At 46.8% G+C, this 14,178-nt stretch overlaps 1 protein-coding gene across 3 annotated transcripts in view; it reads left to right on the forward strand.

Moving 5' to 3' along the window:
- Positions 1–1,947: 1,947 nt before the first annotated feature.
- fgf2 (fibroblast growth factor 2) overlaps positions 1,948–14,178 on the forward strand; it is an 84,444-nt gene continuing 72,213 nt past the window's right edge. For all 3 annotated transcript variants that reach the window (XM_069925222.1, XM_069925219.1, XM_069925220.1), the window contains exon 1: positions 1,948–2,506. In XM_069925222.1, the coding sequence (XP_069781323.1) occupies positions 2,323–2,506 (184 nt within the window). In that variant the 5' untranslated portion in view covers positions 1,948–2,322. The remainder of the gene's footprint in view (positions 2,507–14,178) is intronic.

Consider the following 14,178-nt stretch of genomic DNA (forward strand, 5'->3'; position numbering starts at 1 on the left):
GTACAAAGCAGTGGTTATCCCAATGGAAACTTGGACAACATATCAATGACATATGAAGGCACTTGAAAATTTCCATCAACGCTGTCCTCGAAACATCTTCAATATCAGCTTGAAAGATAGAAGATCTAATGTCAGAGTGCCAAATGAAGCAGAATCCACAAGCATTAAAACCTACATCATTAAGAATCAACTAAGCAGTCTTGTAATTCGGATGGAAGACAAACTTCTGCCGAAACAAATCTACTCCTACCTTAAAGAAGGCAAGCATAAAAGAGGTGGACAACAGAAGAGACTCAAAGACATCCTAGAATCCAACATGAAGAAATGTAACATCAACATCAATAATTGGGAAACAAATGCCAAGGACAGGAAACTCTGGAAAACCATCATCCAAGAAAGAAGAGCAACTTTTGAAGCCAACAGATGAGAGAACTAGAAGAAAAGAGAAGTAAATGGAAAGAGAGGCAGCAACAACCAAAGCTCGGTCTGCCATCAGGAACTACCTGTCCTGAAGGCGGAAGATTTTTCAAAGCTAAGATTGGACTCATAAGCCACTTGAGAGCTCATAAATAGATCAATGGAACGAAGTCCATCATCCTCAAACTTGAGGGATAGCCATGAGGATGATGACCTTGTATTCCATCCTGGCATTCTTTAACCAGCAAGCATCAACACTGACCTTCAATTTTTGGTCATCCTCCCCTTTGCTTTCCCTTATCTGTCTGGTACCATTCCTCCTTCTCTTTTCCCTCCCCCCGCACCCTCTCTATTGCCTATTGCTTGTACCTTCTTTCCACCAGACCCCCACCCCTTCCTTTCCTTCTTCCATCACAGCGGATATTACTCAGCCTTCTGATCCTTCCCTATCTCCTCTTTGGTCCTTTCTTTCCTACCCTCCCCCCTGTAATATCAACTGCCCCTCCCCTCCCCAGTCTCTTCTCCAGCTTTCCACTGAATGCTTCTAATTCCTGATTGAGGGTTTTCAGACCAAAACCTTGACTTCCTATTGCTTTCCTTGGATGCTGCCTGACCTGCTCCAGCACTTTGTGTGTGGGTCTTGACACAAGAAATTGCCCTGTTTGGGGTGAAATCTAAGTTCCTTGCATCCATCCTCTTGAAACATCCAGCCATCTATATTAAGATTGATTTTTGAGATTAAAAAATCATATTTTTGGCTGCAGAATATGTGAATTGTCTGGAACATTTGCAGCAATAATAAACAATACTTTTTAATATATTTAAGAAAAAAAAACACATTTTAATCCCCCCCTCTCCTCAACAAACTAAAAAAAAGAAAGAGAGTCAAGAAAACCAAAACTGGGGTATGTCACTTTCAATACTTTTAAACATAAATATTTATAGAGACCTGTTACGTAGTCAGGATAATGTGAAGTATTTTGTAACGCCGTAAGACAGAGACATAACAAAACCTAGAAGAGATTTAATACCAACAATTCGTAAATATGGGCTCCACATTTCACTTCAATTATACTAAGGTTTTCAAGTGGGATACAACTCATAAACAATACTTTTGACGCAAGGGTGGATTTGACGCAGGTTACTGGGCATTTTCGTGCAGGGGAATTTTTTTTAAACCTCTGCACCAGCTTTTCATGTGATAGATGACGTTATTTCATAGTTGGTCTTGTTCGTCATTCTGCATTTGTTTCAAAATACTTGAGGTCGCTACTTACAAATAACAATTAGAAACATTTATTTTAAATAACTGCGCTAGCGGTCACTCTCCATGAAGTAGTCAAGTCAACGTCAACAAGCTGTAACCCCAGCGGCCGGGGGGGGGATCAAAGCAACTTTACGAACTAATTGAGACCGGAGTAAATCTCTGCCAGGCCACACAAGTGATAGCATTTGCACCCTTTCGCGTGTCCCTCACTCGCCCGAACATGCCCCTTATTGCACGCGTGCGCACTCGTGTCCTGCAGCCTGCGCAGTTGGGAGTAGGAGCGCGGCCGCTGGGCTGCCTGAGTTGGTCAAAAAGTAGCTTCCCCAACCACAAGTCGCATTTCCACTTCTTCGGAGCAAATGCCGGGAGTTATGACGGGGAAGCTCCTGACCCGTTTTTTCTTATCATAAAAGTTGGCATCATTCCTTGGGGGTGGATTGTCTGGAAACTTGAAGAGGGAGGACTTTTTTTGGAGGGGGGAAGGAAGGCAAGAAAGAGATTAAGGAAGTGTGCCGAGCTTTAGTGGAAGGAGGGGCTGTCACGTTTGAGAACGGGTCGAGGGAAAGGAGGAGCACCTCGGTTTGTTGAGTGGGGCCAGGCGCGCCGAGGAAGGGGCAGCTGGAGTGCGAGGCGGCGACATGGCGGCGGCAGCAGGAGCGGGAGCGGTCAGCACCCTGCCCACACTACCTGATTCTGGCAACCCCTTCCCACCGGGGTCATTCAAGGAGCCCAAGAGACTGTACTGTAAGAACGGAGGCTTTTTCCTGAGGATCTTGCCCGATGGTAGGATTGACGGAACCCGCGAGAAGAGTGATGGCAACAGTAAGTATTGCAAATCCATTAATGTTAGAATAGTGTTTATTGGGCGACCTGGGCAATTTATTGTCACCATTCCCAATTCTTTCGATTCAATCTCTTCTTGCTTCTTAATCATTTATAGTAATTACGTACTGCAGCTTCCTAACACACTTCCAATGTTGCAGTTCTTGTCAAGTGTCTCTATTTCAATTTCAGTTCCTCTGCGTAATTGTTGGATTCTTGTGCCCAGTTTCACATTCCTTTTGCGTTTTCAAAGTGTTCACAAAACGGATCTTTTGAAGTTTTGAGGGTATAACTTTTTTTTGTAAAAAAAAGTATCCTGCTGTGTAGCGTTATTGAGCGACGTACTTTCTGTCGTATTAGACAACTATCCAATGGACTTGATCCCTTTTTTTGCCCACCCTTCGCCACATCGCCATCACTTCGCATGAAAAATCCGTTTGTGGCCGTCCCACGGCATGTCCTTTCCTGTCAAAGGGAGCCAAATTGTGCAACAATACGGGGGAACGTGAAGCACAAGGGCATACAGGTTTGGACCCAAAACGTCGATTTTCCTCCACAGATGCTGCCCAACCTCTTTCGTTCCTCTATTATTTTCCTTCTCTGGATACAAGTTTGTCGAGGCAGCACTTCTTAATTGGGGCTATTTGCCTGCTGCGTTCTGAAACCCGGTCAGTTCTCGTCGTGCAGCTCGCGGAGAAAGAAAGAAACTTGTTCATGGAGGAATAAAGACCGAATCCGGCTCTCCGATGTCACGCTTTCCGTTTGTTGGAGATGGGTGAACACGTTAATAGGTGGGAGGGGTACAATATTGCAAGAAGAGCTTCCCTCACTTATTTCCCGCATTCGCTGCGGACGCGATGAAATAATTAGAATGGACTTCATAGCATTCGTGTCCGCAACGTAAGCTACAGGAACATAGTCGTGCCTTGGTTCCTAAAACACCAGCGAGAGATTTCAGTCCAGTCCACAAAAGTGCTGGGGAAACTCTGCAGGCCACGTAGGAAGCACGTTTCGGTCCCGAGCCCTTGAGTATAAAAAGCAGGCAGGTGTCTGAATAAAAAAAAAAGTGGAAGGGGTAAGAAGAGGAGTTCAGGCGAATCGGTAAGTATCACAGGTGGAAGGGGAGACGAGAGCATCGCTGAGAAGTCGCTCTCGGAATGAAGAGGGTGGGGAGCTGGAGGAAAGGAGACACAGGTGGGGAAAGAGAAACTCGGGGTGGGTTTAACGGGAACTGGAGAAGTCGCTGTTCATGCTGTCTGGTGGGTAGGGGTGCCAGATTTTGTTGCAAGCAATAGGGGCGAGGGGACTAAACTTGTACTTTCGATGATTGCTCTTGCTTTGTGTTTTCCGGTCCCCTCTGTTGTAACAAGCTGTTCATTGAAATTAATTGCTTCCTTGGGTCGTTGAATCATGACCATTCTTCCCACATATTCTTATTGCAACATGTTTCAAGTTTGCATTATTTTTGAGACATTGACTGTAGCTTTTAACGCAAGACAGCTCTTCAGGAATGTTCTTAATTTATTTACTTGTAACCCCCTTTCCCTTTAATGTTGTAGCCCAACAACCCAGAGAGTGATAAATAATGTGCTGAATATAAATATTAGAATGTTTCCCGAAGTGGCTAAAATGTGATTTGTATTAATCTGGAAATCTCACTCCGATTTCAGAAAATCCATGGATTTTGTTTTCGTGTTCACGCTCTCACTTTTTAAATTTTTTTAAATTTTTCACACTATACACCAAAATACACACAAACATTTCCCTCTTGAATATACACTGTCATTTTCTCCCCTTTTCCTTCCCTCACTCCTTCACCCCCCCCCCACCCACTCAACGTTCAACATATATGATACATTAAACCCATTAAATAATGTCATCACACAATGAAAATAAACAAGAAAATTGTGTCATCTCTTTAAAGCAGAACGTACATTTTCTATTTTGACTGGTTTAATTGAATGTCAGTCTGCAGGTAACTAAGGAATATAATTCTGACCAAATTCAATTGCGTGTTTTTGTTTTTAATTGTTGCACTGGCATGCCATGATAGCATTTTGAGCCTTGCAGCAATCCTGTCCAATACTAATTATGACTGGTTTTTTTTTTGTTTTATTTTGGATAAGGAGCCAGTAACATCCATTCTGATGATTTTGGGCAAATACAGACCTAATGCAAGATTGATAATGACTTATAACCAAGATGAGAGCTGTGCTTAAAATTGCTAAGAGTTTTCTTTGAGAAATATATAGGGAAGTTTTGAGTTTGGGCTTTTTATTTGTTGCTAGCGTGGAGAAGGAATAAAATATTTTTATTTAATCAGAATGTGGTTTAAAATTAAATCGAAAGCAAGGTCTAAATAGCTACAACATCATTACTCTTGTTGACACACAAATTAATTGATTTGTGCCTTTTTAAAAGCCCCAAGAGATTTTCAGGCAAACAGAATATTTTGTTCCTTTCTGCTGGTTTTATTTTGAAAGTGGATAACCTTCAGTTTATTTGTCCACAACTTGTTGGTCATGTACTGTAGCAACCACAAACCAAATGAACAGAAATATAGTGACCACATTCAGGATATGACTACCATTCAACCTCAGCCTGCTTTTGTATTTGGTGAAAATGATTGCTTAATGCTAAGAATTTCTGAAGACATTGGAATTTAAGCAGCTAGACCATTGATTTGGCACACAGAGTTTCATTTAGAGCTATCATTTTGAAATGAATGAGCAAGAGGAGAACCTGCTCCTAAGCTGTGAAGTACAAAAAAGAATATTTGTACAAGGAGGAATGGGACTTGCAAAAAGTTAGTTTAGATTTGATGCACAAAAAGACTGCCCTGTCTTAAAATAATTCAATGAGCCTTGATGCCAAGTAATTGAGTCTTGACTATGATAGCATAAAATAAACACTTTTAAAAGACAAAATTAGATACATCTGTAAGACTTGATCATAACAGTTTTGTCATGAAGATTATAGCCCATGGCATAAAAGGACCAGTCTCATCATGGATAGAAAATTGGCTCAGTGTCTGAGAGCATAATGCTCAGAATAATTTCATTTAGATTGGAGGGCAGAGAACAGTCACTCTCCAGGTGTTAATATACATCTGGGACATGGTATTGCAGACAGAATATCCTAATTTGCAGATGGTACAAAACTTGAGTGTGAGGAGGAAAGCAATCGATTTCAAGAAAATGTAGGTAGGCAAAAGGAGAGAATATAAATAAAGCAGTTTAACCTCTAAGCATAAATTAAATTATCGGTTTTTTTGAGGAAACAGAAAAGAAAAGCTTGAAGGCAAAATTCTAAATGAAGTGGACGAGCATCTGGGAATGTGTGTAAATCATTTAAACCAGAAATGCAAATTATGAAACAGTTTAAAGTCTGTAGATTCCAGAGCTTTATAGAATGAAGAACTTCAATTTTGAAAGTCATGAAATCTTTTTTTAAAAAACCTGTTATCATCACACAATATCGTAGTGTTCAGTTCTGGGAAATGTGATTTAGAAAGATGTGAAAGCCTTGGAGAGAATGCAGAAGAAATTTGCTTAAATTCCAAGGATAAAGAATGTTTATGTAGATAGATTGGAGAAGCTGGGGTTGGTGAACTTGAAGCAGGAAATTGAGAATTATAATGAGATATTTAACATGGACTGTCTTAATGAGTAGAAACAGGAGGCATTGGCTGAAGGATCGAGAACTAGAAAAAAAATACAGAAGCAAAAGCAAAATAAATAAATGCTTAAGAACTGGATTATGTGGTGAAGTTAGTAGAAAAGACATTGAAAGGAATAAAACTTTGTGGAGCACGGAGAAAAGCTGTAGAAAGTGCAATAAATTGAACTGCTGTAGGATTAAAAAGTGCTCGAATCTTTCTGATTCCAAGAAGGTATTTTGTCAAAATTTTAATTTGTACCTGTATCAGAAATGTCATTCACCTAGTAGAATTGGGGATTTTTTTGTTTTATTATTTTGTGGTGTTTTCGAATGTGTAGCACTTTTCAAAATAAGAATCATAACACAGAATTGGATTCTTCAAGAGATTTTGTGTAAAATGCAATGACAAATTTCAATCTTGTAGAATCCATGCATGGCACAATATCAGTTTGGGCTACACTACAGAATGGTTTTTGATAACTGTAATGGGATGATCTCAAAGTGTTTGTCATTTTGCTTCTGGATCCAACATCTACTTAAAATGTAACATTAGACTTGACATCTAATTCTGCATTTTACACATTTGGAACCCTTTTCACAAATACAGTAACATTTTCCTCAAATGTAAGACTGCTTCTTCATGTGGTAAAAGATGCCTAACTCCTGTTCTCATTGTAGCTGTCCCATAGATGGCAATCCCACACTCCTTTCAGCAAATTTCTGACTTCTTACCCCTCCAGCTTTTCACTGTCCAAAAAAAAATTGATCCCGTGCAATGACCCTTTCCTCCCAGCTGATGCAGTGGTGGAATGAGCAAAGAAAATGTTTTGAACATTTTGGTTGTTCAAGGACATTTCCATTTTTACAAGGCATTCAGGGTCTGGATTTTGTCCACTTTTATTATAAAACTGCCTAAAACCTTTTCACTTGACATCAAGCCAATGTGTGTTATTGGACCAAGAATCCAAAAATGTAGTTAAAAGTGTAGATCTTGAGGAACTTTTTGAGTTTGCCAAAAGAATTCCAATGAGTATTCTTTGACATTGAAGGCACATTTGAATGATTGAATTCTGAGGTAAATTCATTGTCAGAGTCATAAGATTGCACAGCATGGAAATGGACTGTTTTGGCCAACTTGACCATCCTGACCAAGATGCCATCCTATTTGCCTGTGCTAGACTTGTACTCCTCCCGACCTTTCCTGTTCATGTCTCAATGGCTTTGAAATGCGATAATTGTACCTGCCTAAATCACTTCCATACACCCATACCATTCTGCTAAAAACCTTTTTTAGATCTTATCCTTCCCTACAGCACCCCACTTCCACCTCACAACCCTTACCTATTCTCTAATTATAAACTCCTCTACCCTGACAAAATGATGATTTACTTCATCTATGCTTTTATAAATTACTTGGGGCTCCACAATTCCCAAATCTGCCTCCTATGCTCCAGGGAGAAAAGTCCCAGAAAATTCAGCCTCTCTTTGTAATTCAAGCCTACCTGTCCCTGCCACATTCTTGTGAATCTTTTATGCACCCTTTCCAGCTTAATTGTCACCGTCAAGATTGAGGATTATAGTCTTTGTTCTTATGGGCTCTCAAATGGCTTAGGAGTTCGATCTTGGAAGTGGCCCACCAAGCAAAGATGCCTGTGCGTGTATTTGTTTAATGTGTACTTAATGTTGCACTCCAAGAAACACACGATACTTCACAAATCAACCAACTAATTCTAATGGCATGAAAATCACAACGATTAGAGCTGATGGATTTGATGTAGCCTTCATCTGCCTTCACAGCCATTGAGTTTGAAGTAACTTCATCTGCTTGTTCTACCGTTGAGGTCTTGGTTGGATTGTTCTGTCAGGGACCTCACCCTCCACCTTACTGCCATGGTGGCCCTGCCAGGAGCATAGCTCCAGATGGGATCGCTCTTGGGATCACAGGACCACATAACCTTCTCCACTGCAACAAGGTGACAATCCATGGAGAATATGTTTCATGTAACTCTAGAGATCAAAATTAGAGGAGCACCAATATTTTCGTGAGCTAGAGATTTGGAGGGATGAGGTGTGGAAATGTTATAGATTTGAAAATGATAGAGGGATTACAGATCAGTGAAGGAGAGATGAGTAATTGTGCCATGATTCATGAAGGGCACTTCTGGAAATGCTTCAATTAAGGGGTAGGGGTCAAATTTGCATGTTTCTTCAACAGAAGAGTTGAAAAAGATGCAAAAACTAAACTGCCAAATTCAGCAGGTCAAACAGAATTAGTAAAGGGAAATAATCTACTACAATTATGGATGGTCTATAGTCAGTCTTGATGATAACGTGGGTAAATTCTGAAGCTTGCTTTGGGTTAATTGGCACCAATTTTTAATAGATTAGTTCAGTTGTAGATCTTGCAAAGGAGAAGAAGAACGGTGGTGACGAGAATGCTTTAGTTTTCCATAAATAATAAGACATTTTGAATATTTCTAGGTATAAATTTTTGTTATCTCATGAATAATGTGGGAGTTGTCAAAGTGGGAATAAAGATGAAGAGCAGGAGGTAACTAAAAATAAGGGAAAGTTTGGAGATCTTGGATATTTTTCAAGTTTTAACTATGCATGCCAGAAGGTAATTCTGCCCATTTAAACCCATGCCTCCTGAATATACCCAATTAAATTTCCAACCTGTATGTTTTGGAGCATGGGCGGAAACTGGAGCATCCGGAGTAAATCCATACATGCTATGGGGAAAATATACAAAATCATTAGACAGCACTGGATTCAAACCTGGGTTGCTGTCGCTGTAAAAGCAATGCGCATGGTTAGCGCAACATTATTACAGTGCCTGAGAGCTGGGTTTTAATCTGGCGCTCTGTGGAAGGAATGTGTATGTATTCCCCGTGTCTGTGTGGGTTTCCACCAGGTGGGGTATTTGGGTGGCACAAACTCGTGGGCCTGAAGGGCTTGTTATATATTTCAAAAAAAATAAAAACCAACTGTGCTCCCCACTAGTCTGAGCATGGGAAGAGAGCCAATGAAGGGATTTTGTTTTAAGTAATGGCCCAATTGATTTAAATGTCAAGCCAAGATGTTCCATCCAAGTCGGCCACAGTGAAAATGCATTAATAGCTGGTACATTCACAGAATTCAAAGGCTGCAAATGAGTTGACAAAGACAATGACAGAGGAAACGTTAATTATCGGTCTTGACACTCTAGCAAAGATAGCAATTTTAATTGAAAGTTCTGGAAAATTTTGCTTTTGACTTGGGAAGCTTGATGTCTTTAAAGCAAAAAAGGAAGATTAAATATATGGTTAAGTTTATAAGGACCGAGGACACAAAGCTTGTTTTAGTTGGAGAAAGTGGCAATGGAATATTAAATAAATACGTGAAAATCAGTCAAAATTATTGGTTAACAAGGAAACCAGAAAAGGATGTTTAGGAATTTGGTGGCAATATGATTGGGATAGCAAAAAAATGGCATACAGGCTGATTGGAGAAGAAGGAAATGTGAATACTGAGATAGTACAGTGGTAAATCCTGTGTCAGCCAAAGTTGTATTCATGACCCTCATCTTTGATTAGATTTTTTGGTAGGTGGAGGAAGAGTAGGGGGATGATTGCTTTGATCCAGTGCTGTCCTTCTGGTGAAAGTGTTCTCGTCATGCTTCTGGGTATATAATTCTAAGATTTAGGCCCCAGAAATGAAGGACCAGTGATACTTTTTAAAATCAGGTTGGATGTGACACAAGCTCCTTTCACACTACAGATTCTGTGTAGGTTAACCAGCTAATTTAGCCTGGTCCATTCTCAGTAATTGTGTGGGGGCAGGTGTCTGAGCCTGGCCAAGTTGATTCACTAATAGCCTTCTGGCTGTGTGAAAGCACAACCTGCTCTCGCATTGTCACTGCTAGAGGTGGGATATTCTTTCCCCACCTCCCTTAAAAAGCCACGTTGCCAATTTGCAGGGAAATCATGGTGTAGTGGGAAAGGCACCAGAGGTTCAACATGTCTGGTAAGTTTTCCTGCTTCCTAGGAGAGTTGGTGATGTGAAAGGGGCTATAGAGGGGTGTTTGCAGCTGGTTGTATTCTCATACACCAGGTGCACTTGTTTTTCTTGATGCTGGAGAGGTGGTGGGAGGTCCCTTCAATTATTGCCAGTACCTCAGCATTTTTTCCCTCCCTTCCCATAGCAACCTGGGGAATATCTTGCCTGGATTCAGAGAACCTATCAATCCTAATGTTTTTAAGAAGATCCTCTTTCTTAACCTCAAAGTGCTCTAGCACATAAGCTTGTTCTATATTGACATCACATTGACCTATGTCCCTCACTCTGGTGAACACTGAAGCAAAGTATTCATTGGGGACCTCCTCTGCCTCTAGGCTCATGTTAGACCTTTTTAACCTTAAACTCTAATCCCTTCACTAGAAGCCTAATATCCTGAATATGATTAATATTTTCTGATCTCTGAAGCTAACCAGGCTCAGGCCTGTTCAGACTGCATAGGAACACCAGGTGCTGTAGGTTACTGTGAAGGGTGCTGGACAAAGTGACGACTCTCTGTCTGCCTTACGGTAGACAAAAGTTAAAGAATTCCATGTATGTGACAATAATGGAACCTTTTCCTTACCATCCTTCTCTTTGCACATGCATAGAAAACCTTGGGCTCTGCTTAATCCTACTTTGCAAGTCGTTTTCATGGTACCTTCTAGCTCTCCCATGTAATTTAAGTTCCCTTCCCAGCTACCATATAATTCATGTGAGCCTTTCCTGAGTTTTCGCTTGGTGAATCTTCTGAATGCTTCCTCCTTAATGAGCTGTCTTACCTCTTTTGTCAACCACGGTTCCTTTCTCCTACCATCTTTTCCCTGTCTCAATGGAACAAACTATTCAGAAATCTATGCAAACAGTCTCTAAACATCCTCTACATTATTTATGTACTTTTCTCCAAGAACATTTGTTTCCATTTTACTCTCTGCAGTTCCTGCCAAATCCCATTTTAATTAGCCCTTCCCCAATTAAACATTAGACCATTTGGTCTACTCCTATCCTTGCCCAAAGCTATGCTAAAGGTTAGGAAATTGAGGTCACTTTTACCAAAATGCGTCCCCAACTGAGAAGTCTGTCTATCTCATTGCCTATTTCTAGATCTAGTCTGTGCTCTCCTCTAGTTGGCATGACCACATATTGTGTCAGGAATGCTTGTTGAACACGTCGACAATTCTGCCCCATCAATCCCTCTTGCAGTAAGGAGGTGCCAATCACTATTTGGGAAATTGAAGTCTCCCTGAACAACAACCCTGTTATTTCTGCACCATTCAAATATTTGACTAGATGTATGCTCTTCAGTGTTTTGAGGGCTATTTGGAGAATTCTTGACCAGCTATTCTCAAAGGGGCCACAGCACAGTGGAAGTGAAAGCCTTATTTTCTTTTCACCTTGTGTAACATCAATATTTTTTGTAGTCAGAAGGAGAGAAGTACTGAGGTGTTGGAACAGAGGGGTGAAAACAGAGGGGTGGGGGAAGCAGAGGGGTGATGGAAGCAGAGGGGTGGGGGAAGCAGAGGGATCACTCTACTGGAGTAGTCTATAGCAGCCATTCTCAACATTTTTTTGGAAATGGCCCTGAGGAATCTACTCAAAATTTTTGGGCCCCCGCCCTGTGAAACAGTCTGCTTCCCCCACCCCTCTGCTTCCCCCACCCCTCGGCTTCCCCCACCCCTCTGCTTCCCCCACCCCTCGGCTTCCCCCACCCCTCGGCTTCCCCCACCCCTCGGCTTCCCCCACCCCTCGGCTTCCCCCACCCCTCGGCTTCCCCCACCCCTCGGCTTCCCCCACCCCTCGGCTTCCCCCACCCCTCGGCTTCCCCCACCCCTCGGCTTCCCCCACCCCTCGGCTTCCCCCACCCCTCGGCTTCCCCCACCCCTCGGCTTCCCCCACCCCTCGGCTTCCCCCACCCCTCGGCTTCCCCCACCCCTCGGCTTCCCCCACCCCTCGGCTTCCCCCACCCCTCGGCTTCCCCCACCCCTCGGCTTCCCCCACCCCTCGGCTTCCCCCACCCCTCGGCTTCCCCACCCCTCGGCTTCCCCCACCCCTCGGCTTCCCCCACCCCTCGGCTTCCCCCACCCCTCGGCTTCCCCCACCCCTCGGCTTCCCCCACCCCTCGGCTTCCCCCACCCCTCGGCTTCCCCCACCCCTCGGCTTCCCCCACCCCTCGGCTTCCCCCACCCCTCGGCTTCCCCCACCCCTCGGCTTCCCCCACCCCTCGGCTTCCCCCACCCCTCGGCTTCCCCCACCCCTCGGCTTCCCCCACCCCTCGGCTTCCCCCACCCCTCGGCTTCCCCCACCCCTCGGCTTCCCCCACCCCTCGGCTTCCCCCACCCCTCGGCTTCCCCCACCCCTCGGCTTCCCCCACCCCTCGGCTTCCCCCACCCCTCGGCTTCCCCCACCCCTCGGCTTCCCCCACCCCTCGGCCTCCCCCACCCCTCGGCCTCCCCCACCCCTCGGCCTCCCCCACCCCTCGGCCTCCCCCACCCCTCGGCCTCCCCCACCCCTCGGCCTCCCCCACCCCTCGGCCTCCCCCACCCCTCGGCCTCCCCCACCCCTCGGCCTCCCCCACCCCTCGGCCTCCCCCACCCCTCGGCCTCCCCCACCCCTCGGCCTCCCCCACCCCTCGGCCTCCCCCACCCCTCGGCCTCCCCCACCCCTCGGCTTCCCCCACCCCTCGGCTTCCCCCACCCCTCGGCTTCCCCCACCCCTCGGCTTCCCCCACCCCTCGGCTTCCCCCACCCCTCGGCTTCCCCCACCCCTCGGCTTCCCCCACCCCTCGGCTTCCCCCACCCCTCGGCTTCCCCCACCCCTCGGCTTCCCCCACCCCTCGGCTTCCCCCACCCCTCGGCTTCCCCCACCCCTCGGCTTCCCCCACCCCTCGGCTTCCCCCACCCCTCGGCTTCCCCCACCCCTCGGCTTCCCCCACCCCTCGGCTTCCCCCACCCCTCGGCTTCCCCCACCCCTCGGCTTCCCCCACCCCTCGGCTTCCCCCACCCCTCGGCTTCCCCCACCCCTCGGCTTCCCCCACCCCTCGGCTTCCCCCACCCCTCGGCTTCCCCCACCCCTCGGCTTCCCCCACCCCTCGGCTTCCCCCACCCCTCGGCTTCCCCCACCCCTCGGCTTCCCCCACCCCTCGGCTTCCCCCACCCCTCGGCTTCCCCCACCCCTCGGCTTCCCCCACCCCTCGGCTTCCCCCACCCCTCGGCTTCCCCCACCCCTCGGCTTCCCCCACCCCTCGGCTTCCCCCACCCCTCGGCTTCCCCCACCCCTCGGCTTCCCCCACCCCTCGGCTTCCCCCACCCCTCGGCTTCCCCCACCCCTCGGCTTCCCCCACCCCTCGGCTTCCCCCACCCCTCGGCTTCCCCCACCCCTCGGCTTCCCCCACCCCTCGGCTTCCCCCACCCCTCGGCTTCCCCCACCCCTCGGCTTCCCCCACCCCTCGGCTTCCCCCACCCCTCGGCTTCCCCCACCCCTCGGCTTCCCCCACCCCTCGGCTTCCCCCACCCCTCGGCTTCCCCCACCCCTCGGCTTCCCCCACCCCTCGGCTTCCCCCACCCCTCGGCTTCCCCCACCCCTCGGCTTCCCCCACCCCTCGGCTTCCCCCACCCCTCGGCTTCCCCCACCCCTCGGCTTCCCCCACCCCTCGGCTTCCCCCACCCCTCGGCTTCCCCCACCCCTCGGCTTCCCCCACCCCTCGGCTTCCCCCACCCCTCGGCTTCCCCCACCCCTCGGCTTCCCCCACCCCTCGGCTTCCCCCACCCCTCGGCTTCCCCCACCCCTCGGCTTCCCCCACCCCTCGGCTTCCCCCACCCCTCGGCTTCCCCCACCCCTCGGCTTCCCCCACCCCTCGGCTTCCCCCACCCCTCGGCTTCCCCCACCCCTCGGCTTCCCCCACCCCTCGGCTTCCCCCACCCCTCGGCTTCCCCCACCCCTCGGCTTCCCCCACCCCTCGGCTTCCCCCACCCCTCGGC

This window comes from Narcine bancroftii, chromosome 3 (assembly GCF_036971445.1).
Source record: "Narcine bancroftii isolate sNarBan1 chromosome 3, sNarBan1.hap1, whole genome shotgun sequence".
Taxonomy (NCBI): Eukaryota; Metazoa; Chordata; class Chondrichthyes; order Torpediniformes; family Narcinidae; genus Narcine; species Narcine bancroftii.